The 23,271-nt window shown below is 40.3% G+C and overlaps 1 protein-coding gene across 1 annotated transcript; it reads right to left on the reverse strand.

Annotated features, from left to right (window-relative positions):
• Positions 1–2,785: 2,785 nt before the first annotated feature.
• colgalt1 (collagen beta(1-O)galactosyltransferase 1) lies at positions 2,786–22,795 on the reverse strand. The gene is made up of 12 exons (XM_014471024.2): positions 22,436–22,795; positions 17,828–17,938; positions 17,631–17,748; positions 16,755–16,889; positions 12,371–12,575; positions 12,152–12,271; positions 10,048–10,124; positions 9,856–9,962; positions 7,863–7,995; positions 6,589–6,716; positions 4,687–4,893; positions 2,786–4,606 (listed from the first exon to the last, which is right to left on the reverse strand). Exons 1-12 carry the CDS (start codon positions 22,651–22,653, stop codon positions 4,336–4,338), a joined length of 1,830 nt encoding a protein of 609 aa, XP_014326510.1. The 5' UTR covers positions 22,654–22,795; the 3' UTR covers positions 2,786–4,335.
• Positions 22,796–23,271: the final 476 nt, after the last annotated feature.

Here is a 23,271-nt window from a genome sequence, read left to right on the forward strand (position 1 = left end):
GTGTGTGTGTGTGTGTGTGTTTCTAAAACTCTCCGCTGAAAAGCAGAAAATCTTATTACTTCAAACGAAGAAGGGAGGGGAGGAAAGGAAGGATAAAGGAGAGGAGGACAAATTGGATTGCAACGCGAGGACGGACGTGCACAGTGGGGGAGAAAGAAACGCTGTGGGAAAATGCAAAATGGAGTTAGATAGGTTTGAAACAAGCGTCGAGTGAGACCAATGACCCTGTTTCAACCCCCCACCCCGCACACACACACACACACACACACACACACACACACACACACACACACACACACCTCCCACTTTCACAGAAGTGTCTGCGCATTAAACCTTTAAAGCACAACACTGAATCTTTTGGGCCCGGCTATCAGGGTGATTTAAAAGCCAGAATGCGGCAGAGAGGCGAGGAAATGAGCCGAGAAAGAAAGTCGCCGCGGTTTGATGCTGGTTCTAGTGAACCCCGGGTTGCAGGCTGGAAAACACGCTTACTGATCCACAGAGGCAGCCAAACACTGTAAACACCCAGGTTAATCTGAGAGAGAGAGAGAGAGAGAGAGAAGTGGGGGAGAAGCAAGAGATCTAATAGGATTTTCATCTGAGTCACAAACGTCACACGCACTGAAACACTCCCGTGGCGAGACGCACACAAACGTGGCTTTTGGACATTAACGTCTAAGTGCGCACAATTGCATGCCAAAGCTCGTTTGCTCCGCTTCGCGGGACCGGTGCCGACGCGTTTCTGCCTGTCGCTCAGCTGTAATATGACATTAAATTGTGTGTCAGGGGGGATTTTTCAGAAGCGCCTGTTGGCCTGTTGGCTTCCCTTCAACAGCTCATCCAGGCTGCCACGCGCACGCGAGGGAGAAACATGGGAATGAGAGGCAACATGTCCAGCACGTGCTCGCAGTGGAGCTACTCTCACTGTGTGTAGCTACTTCTTGGGGCCTCAGGGGGACTTCGGGGTCCAGGTTGAGGTGATCAGCTAGATCAAAATCAAAAGAAACATTGTGTAATATATATCGTACTATGCAGTCATAAATTCATTCACAGACAGCTGTTAAATACAGAAAACGCCAATAAAACATACATTTCCTCCTTCGCTTTGGCGCCCCCTCTAACTGGGCGCCCCTATGGATATAGGGTTACTCCCTTTTTGCGCCCCTGTATGTTTGGACACCTTGAGGTTGGGACCAAGTTTGAATGAGTCAAAGACTAACTGATTTTTACAAGTAATACTGGCCAAAACATTATGACCATTGACAAGCCAAGTTCTGACGACACTTCATAATAAGAAAAACAAATCAAACGCTCTGTTCCTGATTAACTGCAAAGGATTTGTGTCAATATGTTCCCAAAAGTGTTTGCAATCCTTTCCAGACAGATAGATGTCAAAGTTTCTCATCTATTCCAGATTTTCTGTAGACCTGGGCAGATTGTTTTGACTTTCTGGGGATTTTTTCAGCCTACTTCATTCTGTCAGAAAGGCTCTATTTCACATTATTTCGTCCATTGTTAGAGACATTCTGTTGGTGTTCAGTGGGAGGGGTCCGTGACCAGCGCTGGTTCAGTTGTGGTCCTTTGTGTTTGCCTTCAGTAATCGGTGGCAGCATTTTACACATGCAAATATACACTAGAGTCTAAACACCCCCTCAAAAAAACCCCGTTATTTGAATTAAAAAGGAGAAAATAAAGCAACGCACTCATTCAGAAAGGATCTTTAAAAAAAAACAAAAAAAACACAAAGCAGCACTGGGTTAGTGATGTTTGATTTGCAACAGCGGGGGTCTGTGTTTTTTAATACAGCAAATCAAATGCAAACTGAAAGCTTTAACGTTACACCAGAGCAAACACCCCACTGCTCAGCTGAGAAGAAATGCAATTACTGCATGAAGGGTGATAGCGACTTGAATCATTACAGAGATAATGCACAGTGGTGTACTCGTTTCTCCAACACTTAATAAAGACATTATTTCTCAGTCTAATTATATATATATTTATATATATTTATCAGTCTTTCTTGCTCCTGAATTAAGTAGGAAACTTTTTCTTCTCTCTCCTTTTGAATCTGTAAAGCAGGCAAAACACAAAGAGCGAGCTCCACGGGTCAACAATGAATAACAAATGAGAACAGAAACACACAATGCAGATAAGTAATTGTGGCCTGTTGTAATCCAAACTGACCATTATGTAATTACGGAGAGGGCAAATACCAGGCAGTGGTAATTAAAAGAAGTCTGAGCTGCACCGTGGCTGAAATAAAAAAAACGCTGATTGCCAAAAGATTCAGTCCAGATGTTTTAGTCCCGGAGCTTCAGCTGACGCCTCGGACCTTTTCTTTTCTTTTCCGTTTGATTTAAAGTGTCTCGCAAAAGTATTGCTACGCTCTTGAATGCTTAGGTGTTTTCTCCCACAAACTTCAATGCACCTTATTGACCTTTCCAGTCAAGCTCTGTGTGTTTATGGCTTTCAGGGCTCAAGAAACAAAGACGTCCAGCAGCTTTCTACTGACCCACTTAGGATAATTATGTCCTGGATCAATGACAATCTCCATCAGCGTACATTTGGTTTAGTTTTTTTTTTTTCTTTACGCTACAATCTGGAGACACATTCACTGCACTCAAGTTGTCTGTACTCAACTTGTTGTGAGGCCGCTAGCAGCAGTCGACTGGCCCTCTGTTGAATTAGGTCCGTCACTGTAAAGAGGGAGAATATTGACACAGTCGCTTATTTTAAGTTAAAAAATGTTTTTGTCATTTTGTAGAAATCAGTTTTTCACTTTTTGTTAAAAAAAAGAAAGGCACATTTTATTGGTCATGTAAAAGTATGAATAGTTTTATACACACTGTACAGACAAACATTTATTTATTTGTAAGAAGAAAAAAAAATAGAAAAACATTTTGTAAAACATCTTACTTATGCTCTGCTTTGTGTGTCTCAGTCACATTAAATCCTAATAAAATAAATTGAACTTTGTGGTTGTCGACACAATGTTTAAAAGGGCTTTGACTGCTTCTATAAAGCGGTAACCTTTGGCAAGAAAAATGTGCAGAAAACAAAGCTGAGACTTAGTTTTTTAAAAAATAAAAATCTATATTTGCAAATTTATACAAACACGCAACACAAGCTGCTGGTTTGCGAATAAATCTGGCAAAAGGTCAAGAGCAGAAAAAAAACAAAAAACACAGAGACAATCAAATCTGCTGCTGTCCAAGCGTGAAAATGTTTCTTTGGCAAGAAGAGACTCAGATACATTCATCGTTAAAAACAAAAGAGATGTCAGAGGTTTACCTTAAACAAGACGATAAGAGACACTAACAGAGAAACATTGGTGTCAGGACCTCAGGCAGGCATAACAAGATACATCCAAAACAGAAAGCAAGAACAATTGGATATATTTCTTCTACAACTGTTTTTTTTTATTCCTTTCATCATCTGCATTAATCCTAAAAATAAAAAAAAGTAAAAAAAAACAAAAACATAACATTTCTTGGTTTAAATGGCCACAGATTGTGGACATGCAGGAGCTCACACACGTAAACACCCGAGGAGCTGCAGAGTCAGTCCATGCAAAATAAAATGTGATCTAATTATTTATTTTGACCCAAAATATACTCCTAAATTAACAATAATAAGGTAAGGTTGCATATTTGTAGGGCTGCAAACTAGAATTTGAAGCAGGTGAAGCTAAAAATGCCACTTCAGGAGTTTTGAACATATTTACTGAAAAAGTGTTTTTCTTTTCATCTTAAAGGCAAAATGCATATTCTGTTTTACAGTTCATTACTGCTCTAAGCATGTTGTTGCTTAGAGCAGCTGTTGTTGTTCTTTTCAACAACATGCAAATCTGTATACTCCCTTTACCGACTAATCGATTGCTAAATTAGATGATTATTCCAATAATCGATTAATCCACTTGTTTCAGCCCTACATATACATATACACGTTCTCGTTTTCTTTTCAGATGCACAGAAAGTCTAAGTGAACGTTTGCCTTAGTTTCGGAAAAGTTGATGTACAAAAATAAAATAACTGGACCACACTTAAAGCAAGACATTTGTATCGACTGCAATAAATAAACCAGAAGGTGTTAGCGGACTCTTCAAGAGTTAACTCGACATCTAATCTCTCAGGAGAAAGATCCATTAGTGGAGCGAGAAATCTATAAGAAAACTGTTTTTTTCCTGGTGAACTAAGCCTCCATTAGCTCTGCCTCTCAGTCTCTTTTTGATCATGTTCCCTCCATACTTTCCTCTGTACTCTGCATCACAGCTTTTTTTCAGTCTCCCTTGTATCCGTGTGTCGGAGCTCTACTTCTCCCTTTCTTTCTTCTTCTTCACAGCTCGTCCCGTGCGCTCACGTTCTCCAGCTCGGACTGCAGCACGTCCGAGTTCTGCGCCTTGAAGCTCAGCTCGCCCTGCTCCTGTGTCTTCCTCGACTTGGCCCGGTCCCAGTCCGTCTTGACGGTCTCGTTGTCCCACACCACGGACGTCTCCGTGTCGCTGACGTAGCCCGCCTCCCCCGTGTAGTGGGTCGGGTACACCAGCAGCGGCTCGGCGGAAAACGCCCGCAGGTCCCGCCGCTCGAAGGCTTCCATGTACTCCGAACTGGTGGGGCAGAAAACGGGGGTCGTATAAAAGAAGAGCGCCACCCGGAGGACGACAAAGAGAACACGGGTTGGACTCACATGGGGTGCTTGTCGAACATGACTGGGAGGAATTCGTCGACGGGGAGCATCTTGCTCAGAGGCTCGGCCATGAGGAGCTTCTGGGCTCCCTGCAGAGACAACATGTAGCCGAGCGTCCAGTAGGAGTAGTCGGCCTCCACCAGGTTGTGGACGTTCGGGACGGACTTCTCCGGGTGGTCCACCTGCATCCGCTTCCGTCCGATGTATCTGAGAAACCATTGGTCAGATTACCAATTAAAACTGAAAAAAAGTTTGTTTGTTTTTTTGTTTCACCTTGTGAAACAATAGTTCATGCAAAACCTTTAGACTTAGAAATAAGCAAGTATTTTCACCACATAACCAGTATTTTAATAGCATAAAATACATATTTACCAACTTACAGAAACCCTAACAAACCAAATGTTTTCCCACTATACATTTTTTCATGAAAAAAAAAATATTTTTGCCAACTTTGCATTAAAGTGTCATCATTTACCAAATAATGACGCAAATTTAGAGATTTAATAATCCATCCATCCATTTTCTAACACCCTTGTCCCCTAGTGGGGTCGGGAGGTGCTGGTGCCGATCTCCTGCTAACGTTCGAGAGGCGGGGTCACCCTGAAGAGGTCACCAGTCTGTCACAGGGCAACACAGAGACAGGACAAACAACCACACATACACACTCACACCGAGGGAGAATTTAGAGAGACCAATTAACCTGACAGCCATGTTTTTGGACTGTGAGCGGAAACCGGAGAACCCAGAGAGAACCCGCCATGCACAGAACATGCAAACTCCATGCAGAAAGACCCCGGGCCGGGAATCGAACTCAGGACCTTCTTGCTGCAAGGCAACAGTCCTACCAACGTAAATTTAATGTAAATTTCATAGCAATTTTGCATTAAAAGTGTCATTATTTACCGAATGACACTTCATGACAACAGTCATAAACATTCATAAAGACTCTGTCATGTTCATAAGAGATGTTATGTCATGTTCATGACAGCGTCATGTCACCTCTTCAAATAAAGTGTTACCGAAGGTTTTTTCCCGGTTAGCATAAAGAGCAGAAGTTACGGCTCTTATGGAAACATTATGATTCAACGTAGAGCTATGGGGATTTTATTAACCTCTTTTATGATCCTGCTCAGAGGACATACATTTTAAACTTAAAATATGCTTCAGATAAATGTATAAAAGGAATGGTGCTATTGTAAAACTTTTTTTTTTCTAACCTGATGTCCCCCCCCAACTGAATTAACATTCATTTTAATAGTTTTTAGTTAGTTTTTTAAATCTTTTTACTCATCTTTTCCATGGGCACCACAGTCTTATGCGTATGTTTTAAAATATCACATCCATATCATTACAGTCTAATAAAGAATATCAAAACTGATGGCTGTTAAAATATCAGATTAAACATTGTGAACATATCTAATCTCCATCAACATGGAGAAGCAGCATTCGGTTTTCAATATGGAAGAAACTTCCAAAAAATTGCAAAACCGCAGAAAAACTGAGTTCCTGTAAATCAAGGCTAAAACCCCCACCTGCTTTCAGCAGGCCTTGATTAATTAGAACTAGGACAGTAATCCATATGTTTGAGGTACATTTGCTTTACGGTCTTGATGATGGCATTTGGCAAACAGTAATGTTTATTGCTCGTTCCATAATTTGCCACTGCATCACATTTCTGTGGTGTAAAGCACTTTGAACTGCCTTTCTGCTAAAATGTGATAATCAAATAAACTCGGCAACTTAATTTTTCCCTGAGATGATGCTCAGCGTCTGTGCTCACTAGTAAAACGCTAAAACAGAACATTTCCGAACCATCCGAATGTGTGGTGGCCGGCTGTAGAGACATCATGGATGACAGGAGGGATTATTTTGGAGTAATCCGAGTTATTTCTATTTACTCACATAAGATCCCAGTCCAGTTTGTGTGTGGTCACTTCCTGCAGCAGTGCCTGGAGCCGGCGTTTGAAGAACACCTCGAAGCGGAGGTCGTCCTCCAGCACCAGGGTCGTCTGGAGGCCGCGCTCCGCGATCTGAACGGGTTCACAGGGAAATAAAGATTTCTCACAGCAGCCGAGGCACCGGGAGGCGTCTTTCCGAACCATAAACCGATGCGCTCAGCTGCAGTAACAAGCTCAATGTTTACTTAGTAGGGCATTAAATGAAGCAAATAACATTTTACAGTGCCTCTTTTTTATTTTCTAGCTGTGAAAGACTAAAGAAAACAACAAAAGGTGATTCAAACTTGGCTCCTGTTGTATTTTGTTCAATTAAACCGACTGTAACTTAGAACGTTTTTTTCCCTCCTAGCGGAAATTTTCTTTTAAAAGTATTAGATTTGTGAAACCGCTGCTTTAAAAAAGTGCGTCTCAACAAACAATACTACAGCATTTATAGATGCATTATGTACACGTAATGCATAATGTTTTATTTTTGTAAAATTTGAAAAGCAATTTATTTCAGAAAAAAAAAAAAAAAAAAAAAAAACTGTTCTAATGCAGTTTTAGGACTTACAAAAATGACCCGACAGCTGCGGGACTCTGCAGAGAGCATAAGCTACAAAATGTTACTGCCGACTGTGTTGTATGCCAGCAAACTTATGGAAAGGTGAGTGGAAGAAAAAAATGTGGGAGAAAAACTGATCTATTGTGTTTTATCAAGTCTAAAACCAGACACGGTCGTCTACCAGGAGCACTTCAGAGAACTTGATGGTTTATGCTAGCTTTATGGAGATGCCGTTTTCATTTTCCCAGAAGGATTTGGTGCCGTCTGGTCTAATGACCATGCAGACCATGATCTGCCTGGTTGGGCAGGAAACTCACCTGCCAAGTGAAAAATGGGGGGAAAAAAATAAAATAAAAAATAAAAAAAAACAGATCCGAATATGGAAACGAGCTGAAGGTGGCTAATAAAGCTACCTCAACATGGTGGCACATACAGTCAGTATGTTTCTGTCACTACTACTCAATCATAAAAAAAGGTAATAAAGTAATATTCTTATGTCTGATCCAAAGTCTTTCTCAATCGTAAACAAGTGCATAAAAATACTATCCTGAACTGATCATTTGTCTGAGAAAACCGAGTTTCCAAACAACGAACCAATCTACTGTTTAAACACAAACTGTTATCAGCCTTGTGCAGGTGGAGCCAAATGCCTCTGGTGCGTTCAAGTGTCTCACCTCCTTCCAGATGTTGTAATGAGAGAGGAAACAACCCAGCTCGCCCTTGGTGAGGGGCCGACCGTGATAAGGGTCTTTGTATCCCGGGAGCATTTTAATCCCCATGGAATCTATGTCAGACGTATTCAGAGCTCTGGCAGAAAGAGATGGGATTAAATATAAACAGATGAGAGATTAAATCTATAAATTACATGAATGGAAAAATAATAATAATTGACTCGCACAGTCCAAACTTTATAAAATATGCTACACTGGAGTTTTTTTTCTTCTTTATATGATCTTAACGCAACTTTTGTTTATTCCCAAAATTGCGTTGCGTTTGTCAGGTTTTTGTATTTTAGGGCGTCCCGATGGCTGGATGGTTTCCAGGACGACTGATGAGGTCCGACAAAGGTCAAGCTTGGACTCCGAGGACTCGCTTGGCGGACAGCTGACCCTCATTCTAGCGATGTTGGACCCAATCAACTGAGTGTAAGCTAGATCTTAAAGTTCACCCCACATGCTTATGGAGCAGGAAAAAGAGCGGAGCATTAACCGGCCGCTCATATGGAAGAGCATAAAGCTGAACTAATTACACCGTGCGACCTTTAGAGTTCAATCAATATACTGTCTATAGCAAAGCTTATGTTCACTTTTCTACAGACTAAAGTAGCTCTAAGGTGTTGGTACCTGGAGATGTCTGCCGTTTTTTGTCATTACAGTGATTAATAGGGGGTATTTTAGTTTCAAAATAAAGGTTTTCATAACACTTTCTGTTTATTAAGTAAAAATCTCCCAATACTCTTAACTCAAGCTTTCCTAAAACTCCTTTAGGTGTGTTTAAAAGAACAAAAATCCAAACATTCTCTATGAATGTATGGAAGATATTTGTACAGCATGGAGAATCACCGCGATCAGTTTTCTGGCTGATCTCCGATGTCTAAAAAGCCTGACTTTTCGATTCTGAGTTTTAGCCGATGCAATCCTTTTTAGTCTGAAAAGCCTCAAAATAGTCGGGTGGTTATTAACTGCAAACGTGCAGGTGAGACCTGGTGGGCTGGTCTGTCGATCAAGCATCAAGTAGCCGATCGCTGATCTCTTAAACAAAAATTAGGGCTGATTTATCAGTGCACCATAGTATGGAGGATTTAGAAGTAGACAAAGAAAAAAGGAAGAAAGAACACAAGAAAAAGGAAGGATAAGGAATGAAGGATCGGAAAAAACTTTGAAAAACTTGTACACCGTTGGAAAGAAAGAAAGAGGGGACAAGAAATGAAAAACAAAAGAAAGTAAGGACAGAGGTTACAGGACGAACGTCTACCTTCTCGGCCACCACCAACCTTAGAAAGAAAGGAAGGAAGGAACCACAAGTAACAGGATGGAAATGAGAGAAAGGAAGTAAGTAAAAAATGAAACAGTAACAAAAGAACAACATTTAGCTGAAAGGGGATTATTACAGTTGGAGTGGAAATGCAAATATCTTCCATGTTCTTGTTTGATTTCTTTGAGTTTTTCAAAATGTCACAAAGGGAAGCAATGTGTTGAGGGGTTGCCTCAATTTACCTGAACCTATCAGAAGCTCACAAAGCCATGACATCATCCCATAGGCTTTTCCAAACTGCTTAAAGTCTCAGTGATCTTCATGTATGTAAAGTTATGCAAAACAAATCTTTAATCTTTATTAAGCCTTTAGCAGACAGAAATAATAGTAATTCTAACTGTTGTAAAACATGAATAGTTCAGTCTGATGAAACACCAGACACAGCCAAAAAAAAAAGAAATAGAAATATTTGAATATTAGGTTTCGGCTGTATTTACACAGATGAAACATGTAAACCCAACTCCAGCAGAATAAACAGCGAGAACAGCAGTAAGCGCATGCAAACAGCTACTTTTCACCTGATTGTTTATGTCAGTTTTTGGTGCTCTGCAGGAGGCGAGCGCACACGTTCCAGAGGTGCTAAAAAAGAACAGACAACAGGAAGGAGGAGAGGAAGACGACGAGGAAACATACTTGCCATCCACAGCAGCAACGACCTTACAGCTGATCTCCTGCTCGTACAAAGTTCTCAGCATTCGCTCGCGGCGGTCGGCTCGACGAACCAGATTTATCATGAAGACCTGCGTGCAAACGAATGCAGACGCTCACGCACGCACGCTCTGCTAATGCGTATTCCTGACCGTAGGAGGTGGCGTGTGAGTATACCTCATCAAAGCCCATCTTGTTTGGATGCTTGGGAGGAAGAGACAGGAAGCTGGAGGGCTCCGATGGAGGATTATTCACTGTTGAAGAAAAGAAGAAGAAAAAAAGAAGAGAAGTTTACAAAAACACAAAATGAAGAGCGTGAAATCATAAGTTATACAAGTAAAAATAGGAAAAACAGTAAAATTAGAGCTGTAACTTTGTCAGTACAGAGAATTCAGTTGCACTCACCTAGTGAAATATTGATAATGGCATAATAACGCAAGTTTAACTAATCAATAGAAAATATTTTTTTGGCTTTACAGCAATCAAAACATTCCTGAAGTTGCTGATCAGCTTTTTGCCTCTTTCCTTTGGTATTGTGAGGAGTGACTTTAATCACTCCACACAAGGTGATTAAAGTCAGGACTTTCCCAGAGCTGCTCCAAAATGTCAATATTATTTGGTTTTCCAAACCAGCAAAACAAGTCACAAAAATTAAAAGATAAATCCTCCAGTGATGTAAACAATTATGATCGTGTATGTTCTGTATGTAAACTTCTCAGCAGAACCATAAACCCTCATATTTTCTATGGTAGTAAAGTTTTGCAAATAGCGCAGTGATAAATATCAGACTGAATATAGTACAGGTCATAATATTTTTTAAAATTACTAATAAATAGGGCTGTGCAATGAATAAAGCTCGGTTTTCGCAGTCATACTGCACACACGATCAATACTGCAAAAACTGCTTGAACTGCCATAAATATTAGACAATTAAATAAGCACCACGCAGTCAAGCGCTTAATATGTGCAATTTATATTTGGAGAAGCTTTCTGTGCTTTAGCAAGACGTTAAGGTAAAGTCATAAAGAAAATACAACTAAGCCGTTTCTTTGAGAAAACAGCAGATGTAGCCAGAAGCAGCATGTCGAGATGGACACAATAAATCTTTTTTTTTTAACTCACTATCTGCGATTTGCAACAAACCCAAAGTGACGTTCACAAACATCATCACGATTTACTAATATTGTGCAGCCCTGCTAATGATCCTGATCTCTATTACAAGAACTTTTCTTTAAAGAATCCTCACCTCAAACATTCCTCTTTCGTTGTGAACTCTGATCATTTTTAGCTAGAAACAGCCGACTGAAAGTGAAGCACTTTGTTGAGTGGCCCAGGAGCCTTATGATTTATATTTGAATAAATCATAAGGGTGTACAGTAGATTGGAGCAGTAGAGGTTCAACTCCACCTGAATGTTCATGGTTCTGTAATCTGGCTTTGAACCGATTTCTCGATGTGAAAGCCTTCAGGTTACTCATTAGCTCCTTTCAGTCGGTTTGCATGTCAACACTGAAGACAGCAGGGGCTATAAATGAATAACCTAAGAGCTTTGAAATAAACCCTCTACATATGTGCTGTGTGCTTTGTGCCACTTTTATGTGAATACATGTTCCTGATGCCTGAAAAATGGCATAAAACACAAAAACATGCACAAATTACTAACGTTTTTGGGGGTTTTGTACTGTAACCATCACAAAATCTCCCCTTCAGTTCAACCTTATAAGTGGAGACACATTGTTGATGTTACCATTATAAAATAGCTTACAATTAAGTATTGGCAAAGATCAATGTAATTTTCACAGCATTGTTGTTAGCGGCTGCTGAAAGTAACTAAAAAAGTTACTTTTAATGTAACTTAGTTACTTTCCAAATCAAATAGTCAGTAATCTAACTGAGTTACTTTTTCAAGGAGTAATCAGTAATCCGATTAAAGTTACTTTTTCAAAGTAACTATGCCATCACTGATTACTAAAAATTCAGAGAAACTCCGGTCAACTTAAAACAGAAATACTTCAGTTGCATTTAATTAAAATAGTTTGGGTCCCACCAGTTATTCTGATACAAAAAAATCTTAGTGAAACTAACTTATTCTGACTGAATAAAATTAGATGTTGAGTTTCTATGTTTCTCTACTACTGCAATCCAAAAATACATTTATTTCAAGTTCTTTTATACATCTTTCCCTGTGGTGCTAATCAGTGTCAGACAGTCGACATTTACAAAAAAACAATTAAACAAACAAACAGAAAAAAGGCCCAGTTTCACTGAGCTCTTTAACTCACCCATGATCTCAAGGTGAGTGTGCAAAAAGCTTTCCATTTCATCCTGCATGGTAGCGTGGGAACGCATGGGCACCGGGAAATACCCGTAGGTGTCTCTGTTGCACACGTACATCTGCACGTCTGAGGAGGGGAGGGAACGGAAAGAAGACAAACGATGCGACATGTGCAGGCGCATTAAAAACGGGACGAGGCAATCTCAGCTACATTGTTCCTCCCCACCTGCCATGCGAGCAGAGTAAGCAAAGATAATGACGTCGTCCAGCGCCCAGCTGTACTCGGGGTGTGGCGGGTAGAAAGCCAGCTGACTGGAGGCTTCTTTCCTCAGATCCACCAGGTAGGTGGAGTGGACCATCGGCACAGCGAAACAGCCCCGGCGCTCCCGGCGGCGAATGGGCATGTAGGCCGGGGTGCGCTTGTAATAACCCTGAAAAACAACATGGTTTGGATTTAATGAAAGGAATTTGCTGACAACTGAAAAAGCACAAAAGGGAAGTGGGCATGACCTTGAAGTTATGGGTAACTATGGAGAGGATGCAACAAAAATGGAATTAAAAATTAAAAATAAAGTCTGCAGCTTCAGCTGGGTAGGTTGTATGTAAATGTAAAGTAGGTAAAATAAGTATTTGATTTAAGTTTTCCAACTTGCACATAACAGAGAGATCTGTCACTTTCATTATAGGTACATCTCAACTGTAGGAGACAATATCTGGAAATCACATTGTATGATTTTTAATTTAATTAGTATTTTATTTAATTAAATAAGCATTTAATACAACATGAAAAAAAATCCATTCAATTAAGAAATTCTTAATTTATCCCAAAGGAAAATTAAATGTTATTGGGACTCATACAGCATCTTCAAAGAGTTGCTGGACAGAGATGCTGTGGCCAGGAGGGATCTCCAGTAGCAGTCAGTCTTGCAACGAATCTGAAAAAGCCTCTGACCGAAGACTGTTGCTGTGAGACTGACTCATGCTAAATAGCCGGGCAGCAGAGATGATATTTCACAGCAACTTGTCCAGGATGACAGTTGTTGGCAAGCACCGCTAATCCACCTCATTTGCTTTTGCCGTTCCTCTTTAACGCCGTCTGATTGCATGGTTAGAAAGTCAGGCAGATGTTAGAGTCTGGAATATGATCCTTGCTCTTTATGATTGATGGAGGAGAGGCTTGAATGTCCTCTTTCTCCACTCTTTGGTCTGGCTCTGCATCCATGAAGCTTCCTTTTCAGCCTCCTCGTTGCCATGGTTACGCACAGCAACTGTCCAAAAGTCAAAAAAGTGAGAGTAGAAATCCTTGCAGCTGCACAGTTATCCGAAAACAGAGGGAACAATTGTCAAAAAAGAAAAAGCAATGCATCAACCGAAAAAATGTATTCAGATTAAAAATACTTTCTTAATTCTAAAAGGAAATTAAATGTTTAAATTAAATAAACGTCTAATGTAGCATACCTACTCCAATTCTAGACTTTAATATTTACAATAGAACAAAATATTCTGACACAGAAATCTTGACCAGGTTTCCATGGCAGCAGGGATTTTAGCCCTTTTTCCTCCACACAGCTCTTCATTTTGCAACATCGATTTTCAGCTCCATCCATAAATTTTCTACACGGTTCAGGTCTAGGGGCCGGCTAGGCCTCTCCAGAACCTCAAGATGCTTCTTCTGGAGCCACTGCTTCGGGTTACCGTCATGCTGAACGACCAAGCCACGACCCATCTTCGATACCTTTACTGAGGGAAGGAGGCTGTCGCCCAGACTCTCACATTTAATGGCCCCACAACCAAGCTTCACGCATGGGATGCTGTTCTTGGGACTGTGCTCATCCTTCTTGTTCCTCCTCCAAAAACATAGAATGGAGTTTATGTCAAAATGCTCTAATTTGGTCTCATCTGACCTCGTGACCTTCTCCCACGCCTCCAGTGGATCATCCAGATGGTCACTGGCAAATTTCAGATGGACCTGGCTGGACACGTGCACCCTGAAGGATTTTAATCCATGACAGCACAGTGTGTTACTATGGAAACCTTTGAGACTGTGGACCCAGTCCTCCACAGGTCATTGACCAGGTCCTCCCATGCAGTTCTGAGCTGATCCTCTACACTTTACATGATCATTAATGCTCCACGAGGCCTGATCTTGACTGGAACACCAGTCTGAGGGAGTCTGACCTTCATAAAACGGTTTCCTCCATTTGCACCAGCAGTTGTTGCCTTCTCACCAAACTGATTAACTGTTGTCCTGTAGCCCATCCTAATGTTATCCCTGGTGTCCTTAGACAGCGCTTCGGTCTTGTCCATGTTGGACGTTGGAGTCCAATTGATTTAGTGTGTGGACAGATGTGTTTAATACAAGCACCAAATGGAGAACAGGAGGGGTTTACTGCAGGTTGGTAGGTGATCAAATTCTTATTTCATGCAATAAAATGCAGATTAACTATTTTAAAAAATAGGGCTGCACCGATTGCAGTTTTCTTGCCGATCACCGATCTTTTAAAAAGCTTAACCTGCCGACTCCGATGTTGGCCGATACCAATTTTTTTGTCTGAAATGTTGCGCAATATGGCAAGAAAGTTGTGCAGTTGGCAACAGTGGGGGGACTATTGTTAATTGTAAATGTGCAGACATAACTTGGTGGGTCGGTCTGTCAGTCAAACCTTCCTCACCAGAGAGCAAAAGAGGACAGTGGTTGATTCTTAGACCTTTGCCAAGCTAGATAAGATCGGTGGATAAGATCGGCTTCATGCATAAAAATAGGCCGATCACTGATCTCCCAAAATTAAGGAAATCGGCCCTGATAAATCGGTGCACTCCTAAAAAAAATGTATCTGATTTTCTGATTTTTTTTTTTAGATTCTGTCTCTCACAGTTGAGGTGAACGTATGATGAAGATTACAGATCATAAGAGGAAAGCTTGAAAAATCTGCAGTGTCTCCAATACTTATTTTCCCAACTATGTAAAAAAACCAAAAACTTACACCTTAGGTAAAATGAGTTTGAGAAATCTAAATTATGCAAAAGTGTTTGCATATTCAAGAAAACACATGTCACAGAGCTTTCCCTTAATTTAACTTAATTTAATGAGCAGAACCAGCTGGAGTTTTTATTAAAGCTAGCGTGGACAAACCCTGAAGATACTCCCTAATGGAACATAATGAGGATGTGGGCTATCTGCACACCCGCCAAATAATTTTCTAATATCCTTAAGCTTCCTTAGAGCTAAATGGAGCAAAAATTTCAGTACACCTGAGAAATAAATCAGCTATCTTAATTACAAATTAATTTTGCATGATGTGGAACCAATCCTTAAAGAAACAGTGATTAATTTTCAGTTTTTTCTACCTCTTCTACAAAAAATTATTTTCCTTATGAATGCATGTAAAACAATCCTCACAAAAATCCTCAACGATGTTTATTTCTTTTGTTAGCAAAATAATGAGGACTTTATTTCTCTTTCATATGACATGCACTATGGAGTTCCCCATTATTCACTAATGCCTCAAAATAAAAGCCATACTTGATAAAAAAAAATCATCATAAAGAAGTTTCTATCTGAAGAACCATTTTATTTGTATTGTTATTTTTTTTTACCATTTTATTACTTTAACACTCTAGTATGGGATGACCAAGGTCAGAAAACAAACATACACTTTTAGTCAGTGAGATATAAAAACATGATTTTCTAATTTATTTAAGGATTTATTTAACACAGTTATCTATGGAGGCATCAAAACCACACAGTCAGAGTTCCCCATTGCTGAGTGTCCCGTGTCATTTCCTTTTCAGACAGAAGCGTCAAATACGGCTATAAAGTGACATCAAATTTCTATTAGCTTATTTTTAAATTTTCACAACAGCTGCAGGTATTTGTGTTTTCAAATTGCATTACGTGTCTGGAGAATACATAACCGTCCACCCCCGTTTAAGAGTTAGACTAAAGTCTCCTGTTCAATACATCATAAACACCAACATGTCCACCATAAGTATATCTAAATTTCTTACCAGAATCATATATATTCAAACATATTCCTACTTTAAAATGGATTTAAAAGGATTTAGATTTATAATTAAAATCACTTCTTTTTTTTTAAATTGGACTTTTCTAAAGATGATTCTGGAAACAATCTGGACAAACAAGCAGCTAAGTTTGACTCAGCAGTTTGACCCAGGAACAATGCTCCCCAAAAACCACAAATTGGAACATGTGCGATGGGTTTGGTCTCCATCTCATTTGCTGCTCTGTTCTCTTTCTCCTCCTCTAAAGGTTTTCAGGCACATAAAAAAGAAACATAAATCTGATCTGCCATCTGGGGAGTCTTTGAGGCTCTCGGATACATAATCTTTACAGTCTGTTGGCTCTCTGTGTGCAGTGGTTCAAGAACGAAGGGATGGGTTAGAGTGTCACATTGCAGAGAAAAATATCTCAGTGTAATATTTGAGCAGCAGCTGAACAGGAGGGCAAAAACAACTCTAAGAATACTTATTCTTCAACTTCTATTACATAAATAACAATCTTTGCACCAAGGAATCTTCTATATGCAATGAATATTTACTGAAACAGATGCGCGGGATCTCAAGCGGACTAAAAATAAATCTCCGATTACCTGTGAAGTCATCCCGCACCAGAAGTTGGAGTAAGCGGCTCTGGACTCCAGCATGGGGGCGACGATGGTTTTGTTTTCCCTCATCAGCTTCCACAACACATCTCTGTCAGTGAGCAGGTTGTCACAGTCGGCCATCTACAGAGTGAAGAGAGCGGCTAAATATTTACATACAATTACTCATCAACGTGTGCGCGCCTGCAGAGAAAGCATCCCCCCCCCATTCTCCTCTCCCCGGCCGCCAGCGGATGACTCATCAGCGACGAGGTTTGATCAGAGAGAGGGAAGCGAGCACACAGGCGCTGCGTGGATCTTCTCGTTGTAATGGGTTAAAACGGCCTAATGGGGTGTTGTTGTAAGGATATGTTGTTAGTTTATGTTTTGCCATATTTTCCCTTAGTCTGTCAGAGCGCATTAACAGTCAGCAACTGCGGGGCAGCTGGTAGTCAAACAGCTGTTCAGGGCATTTTAGCCTTTTTTTTTTTAAAGAGGGAAGCACAAACATTTGCTCTATTTCATCAACCACTATGCTTGTGTTCTGAATAAGATTGGTTTGATAGGGAATACAAAAGACATTTAACTTCAAAAGAAAACCTCTACAACAATAAATGAATGAATGCTGAAAATGCTTGAAGCACTTGGGCTATTTTGCACTTGGGCTTTAAAAGTACTTTCATACAGGATTTAGTGGCTGAGTTCACAAGTATTGCACTACGAGTGCTACCTACTTAATCTATGATACTAATGTCTAATAACTTGTCCACGAAACACAGAAAAAATCCAAACTCTCCCTTTAAATCAATACAGGTTTTCCAAAGTAATGCAGATTACTTTGATAGTTAGCAGAAGTTTAAGTGCCATGACTTGGCGCCAACATACCAGGAGATAGTCGGCCCAGATCTCGCGGGCGGTGTCCAGCGCTGCCTGCCGAAGTTTCATCACGTGTTCATATCGGAGATTATTCCAGTGTTTTGGCCCCACTTCGTCCTCAAAGGCACTGGGACATAAAAAGATGGGCCCATTTAAAGAAGAAAAAAATAATTAAAAAAAAAACCACTCGATGTACGTTACATTACCTGTTTTCGTCATCAGGTCGCCACTCCACATAATGGTAGTAATTCTGCACCACGATGAGCCAGTCTCTTAGGATCGCTGTGGTGTTGTCTATGTTGTGATCTGTCGCCACCCTGTGGAGCACAACAAGATGAACTAGAACATTTCTGAAGAAATTTCAACGGGGCCTGCCAACGTGTGGCAGCCTTTGGTTGGAACCCAGCGTTCTGATGCTAAACATTAGCAATAAGGCTAAGCATAGCTAAAGTAATATTAATAGCATGTGGAGAATCACTAGCATGTTGACTAGCATGGACTTGCTCCATTCAGTATGTTAAAATTAGTGTATAAGCTAAAATTAGCCAAAATGCTAATGTTAGCCTAAATGCTGTCAGTAGCATGTGGGGCATCACTAGCATGTTGTCTTATATTGACTTCCTCAATTCAATGTGCTAAACATGGCTAGTAAATTTATAGCTAAGAAGCTTATTTTAGGGAAACGGCTAATGCACTAGTGGGGGACAGTGCACTGCTAATGTTAATGCACAAACTTTGTTTCGGGAGACAAATTGTTCTTAGAGATTAATGGAGTTTACAGTGCATGAAGTTAAAAGTTTTGGAATTTTTTTGCTTTTAAGAACTTAAAAGGGAGAAAAATAAAATTTGAAAAAAATCATTGGGAGAAAAAAAATTAAGACATAGTTAACAGCTTCAGGTGTAATCAATATATTAAAAAAGTAACAATAAACTAAATCCCACTGTTATCAAAATGAGGCCAAATAACATAAAACACTGGATTATTGTAATTTGGGAGATATAGTAGTTATGACCACCGGTGGGGAATCTGGAAAAGATGAAATCCGGCGTAACGGCAGCCAGTCGCTAACATCAGGTTTACCGGATTCCAACCATGAACAGCTGGTGAGTCACGGTGAAAATTGTTCACATTTTCCCATTCCTCTAAATCACATTAAGTCTGCTTTAAAACAGGCACGAACACATAAAACACACACCATAAGTGAAATGATCTCTGCAGAGTAGTGAATTTTCACAGTTTTCATTCGCCCTTTGCATCTTCTGAGAGTGAAACAAAAGCAGCTATGTAAACACAGATGCTGCTCAGTTCCTCCTTTGCCTTCTTAATGCCAGTTTTGGATAAAAAATATCCAGCCACAGATCTTTGTAAAAACACTTTTACACACAAACATGCAGTGATTGTGGGGAACGAGTATTGATACTCCAAGTCTCTCCTTGTGCTTAAATCTTAAACTGAAGCCATATTACGCCAAACTAACATATGAAGCCGTTGTTTTGTAACCAGATATTTCTTTGCAACTTATTGTGCTTTCCCACGAATGAAAGCAGCTGTTTTAGGAAAAATGTGTATAAATTATGACATGAACTGCATGTGTGCATTTTTAAAAAACTGTATTTCAGGCGAAATACAATAAATCTGCAAAAACTAGGACTGGGCAATAAGGACTTAGAAATTGAATGTGATATTTCAAAAGCATTCACAGTTGAAACAGGCTTCTTTACATAAGTGTGATTAAAACTGCACATATTAACTGCATTTCATCAAATTTTCAAATATAGTGATATTTATTGATCCTCTCATGGAGCCAACCGTGGAGAAAATTTCTGATAATATTGTCAGGGGGTTTATTTAACATTAATTTATATGGTAAACAATAAATCAAAATTCTTATAGGAAATTTTTCATGATAAATGATGGACGATACAATAAATGCCCTCCACAAGCAAGAATTATTTCACAAATTAATTACTTGATTTTAACCTGCTGAAATGAATTTAGAAATAATTGTTAAGTGGAAAATAAACACTAGTTTATAAAAACTATGATGTCTATAATAACCAATATGTTTAATTACTTTACCATAGGTTTCTGTTTTCAAATAAGATAACTAGGCATCCCGTTGTAGGTTTGGGATCTTATTCCTTATTACTTTCTCGTTATAAAAAAGCCTGTTTTGACTAGTTTTGTATCTAGAAGTTAAATGCAGCTCCTTCTTTTTAAAGTGTCAACTGTATCGCTAACACGGTTTGACAAAATATTTTTTAACAGCTTCTCTTTGTGATTTCAAAGAAAAGGTGAAGGAAACGGTGAAGGAGTTTCCGCATCTTGAAACTCCTTAGAAATGCTTTCAATCGGCACGAAAGCTACCAATTTACTTCAGTTTCTTCAAAATGCAAACAAAATGTTTTAATAATTACCCAGGAGAGCCGAGGTAGTTACATTCGGTCAAAGTCTTGTTTACTAGAGCGTAGCCACCCTTAAAAAAAGGGGGGAAAAATTTGGACCGTGAGGCTGAAAAAGTGAGGCATTCGTCTACCGTCTGTTATGATAACAAATCCCAATGTGTGTCGGAGGGACGGGCAGCGGCAGCGAGAGCCGGCGAGTGAAAGAATGTGTAAAAATGACAGAAATGGATTTCCTCCCGAGCCTGTCACGTAGCGAGTGACAGTCAGCGTGCTGCCGCTGTTCGTTTCCCATGTGTCTGTGGGACGTTAACACAGCGGTGTCATCTCCACGCCTACGTGCGACCGACTCCGCAATCCGTCTTCTTCGCTGCATCCGTCTAGCTCTCAGCGTGCCGGCAGGAGCGTCTGACTGCTGAGAGGTGTTCAATGTCCAGAGGCAGTGATTTGAAAACAAACACACACACATACACAAAAAAAAAAAAAAAAAAAACACAAAGTGTTTTTTGAAGAGTAAATATTTGGGATTGGAGAACCATGCCTAACGGATATGAGAGCTGAAAGAGAGAGAGAGAGAGAGGATGGAAACTGATTTATGAATTGGCATCAGTCGTTGTGCCAATGACAGCAAAAGCCCTCTGGGAGTTTGCATGCTGGTTGGACTCTACTGCCAAGCGTTCCTTCTCAACTTGTCACACTGATGTCTGCAGGTAGTGTTCTTTCTTTTGTTTTCTTCTTCCTCCATCAAAAGGAAATAAAAAAAGTTTCTTGCAGAAGTATTCACACACTTTAAACCAGTGTTTCCCAACCCTGGTCCTCGAGGCCCACTGCCCTGCATGTTTTAGGTATTTCCTTGCTTCAGTCCAGCTGATTTCAATTGATGACTTGATTATCAGGCGGTTGTTGAACTGCAATCAGTTGAATCAGGCACATTAAAGCAGGGAAACCTCTAAAACATGTAGGACAGTGAGCCTTGAGGACCAGGGTTGGGAAACACAAAACATTCGCATGCTTCATGAGGAGTTTGTGATCACAAAGTGGAAAACATGCTACGAAAGGTAAGACCATCGCTAATTTTTTTTAAAGAACTTAAGATATTTGAAGGTCAATGTTTTAGATACATAAAATCAAGACTTTTTATGGATGCAGACGCCCTTTTTAGGGTTGTTGTTGTTTAGTCTGGTTTAATTTCCGTCTCGTCTGACTGGGGTGCCTTCTTCCTCACATGTAACTTTACAGAACAGCTATGCTTATATTTTGAGAATACAATTTAACACTAAGGTCACTTCTTGAGGAAACTGAATTCTCCAGATTTCATTCAGGGGCATCCGAGTAAAGGAGGCTATATACAAATGTCTGTCACACTTTTTAGATTTTTTTTGTGTTAGAAAAAAAATGAAAGCACATATTTTTGTGCTTTCTGCTTCTCTGCTGCAGGAGCAAAACAAAATGTCTGTGTGTTTCATGTAGTAAACCACATAAAAGGTCGACGACCCGCTAGGCATAAACTGTGAAAGAAGAGCTCAACGTAAACATTGTCGTTTGTTACAAAAAGACTTGCAGATAACTGAAAAACAACACATTTACATCAGCATTTGTGTCATTTCAACATTTTTTTAAAAAAATCCATAGAAGTAAAATTCAAAATCAGAACACAACTTCCTCTCGGAGCTTTTTTTTTTTTTTTTTTTTTTTTTTTTTGCGCCCATGAATTCCTTGTTGATCCCGCTGGGCCATGAAATGGAAACAGATTCAACCTGTCAGGTATGAATGCTAATGAAAAGATTAAAACATTACACATAAAAATTTTTTTAATGGAAGATGAATAAATAAATAAAAAAGAAAGCAGAAAAAGGGAAGTGAGAGGGTTGACTCAAATCTGTGCAGGATGACAGAATACCCCGGAGCGAAGCTTTTCCTTCCTGCAAATACTTGTTGGGCAAGTTTCATGGTCATTTAGGCTGGAAGAGTTTGAAACTCAGCTGCTTATTTCTATAAGTTCTGATTCTAGTTCAGACAAGAGGACGGGTGTGTGGAGGGGGGAAGGAGGGGACGTGGGGATGAGGAGACAAGGGGGGGAAAAAAACGAAGGGGGGATGAGGGGATGATCTGTGACTGAGTGGAACTTTTCACGGACACGTCTCTGCAGGCGCAGGCCGCCTCATGTGTCCCGTTCTCCGCGCAAACTGGTCCACGCCCAGCGGAGAGGGGAAAAACTTCACTGAACATATCAAATATAATCATTCATTATATGATTTGTGCAGATAAAGTGCACGTCCTTTCTCCACAAGTAGCCGACTGCCTTAACGTTAAAGTTGTCCGCGTTCATTGATAGCGTCTCTTCACTACTCCCCGTTACATAAATTAAACTAAAACATATATCAACGTTTAGTTGCGTCAGTGAAACTCACCAGAGCGCTAGGCGGTCCTTCGGGTAGTTCAGCCGCTCGACGGCTCCGAGGAACAGCGGCAGAGAGTGGGCCGAGTTGCGGCAGACCAGCGCGATGACGACCCTGGGAGCCAGGAGCGGCGACTCGGGGCTCCAGCGCTCCTCCGGGAAATAAGACCAGCCCGAGCCCGGCAACAGAACGAACAGCAGGGCGAGCAGCAGTGAGGTGACCCGGAGCATGGCAGGGAGGGCAGAGAGAGGAAAAAAGACGGAGCTGACGCGGCAGAAAGTGGCAGCCAGAGAGGGGGAGACAGGGGATGCAGAAGCAGAGGAAGCTGCTGTCTATGCCGACATGGCGGAGGGTCTGGATTTAAAGGGGAAGGACAGGGCCGCGTCAAGGAGAACTCACTGTCACTTTAATGCCTTATAATGCACCGTGTGCACGGGTTATAGTGAAAAACACTAATGATAATAATAACGGCATTCAAATTCAGAAACTCTTACGACGGAATCCCCCCTACTTAAATAAATAACAAAAAAAATAATAATTTATGATTTCCATCTCGAGCGTTTTATTTCTTCTTTCCCTTTAAGAACAAACCCAACAGCAAAACTCAGGAAGCAGACGGATCTGAAAACCAGAATGTTCTGTCCTGGGGAACGCTTTAAGAACCTTTTGGGGGAACGTTCTTTTTTTTCTTCCTCCCTTTTACCCAAAGGTTTAACCTTTGGAGAAATAAAAATGTTGCGAATGCCATTTCAAGCTTTAATAAGTTGCAAAAGGTTTGTTTTTAGTGGAGGGGAAAAGAGAGGCATCCCTCAAAAGATGATAAAACAACATACTTAAAGAGAAAGTAA

This window comes from Xiphophorus maculatus, chromosome 5 (genome assembly GCF_002775205.1).
Source record: "Xiphophorus maculatus strain JP 163 A chromosome 5, X_maculatus-5.0-male, whole genome shotgun sequence".
Classification (NCBI taxonomy): domain Eukaryota; kingdom Metazoa; phylum Chordata; class Actinopteri; order Cyprinodontiformes; family Poeciliidae; genus Xiphophorus; species Xiphophorus maculatus.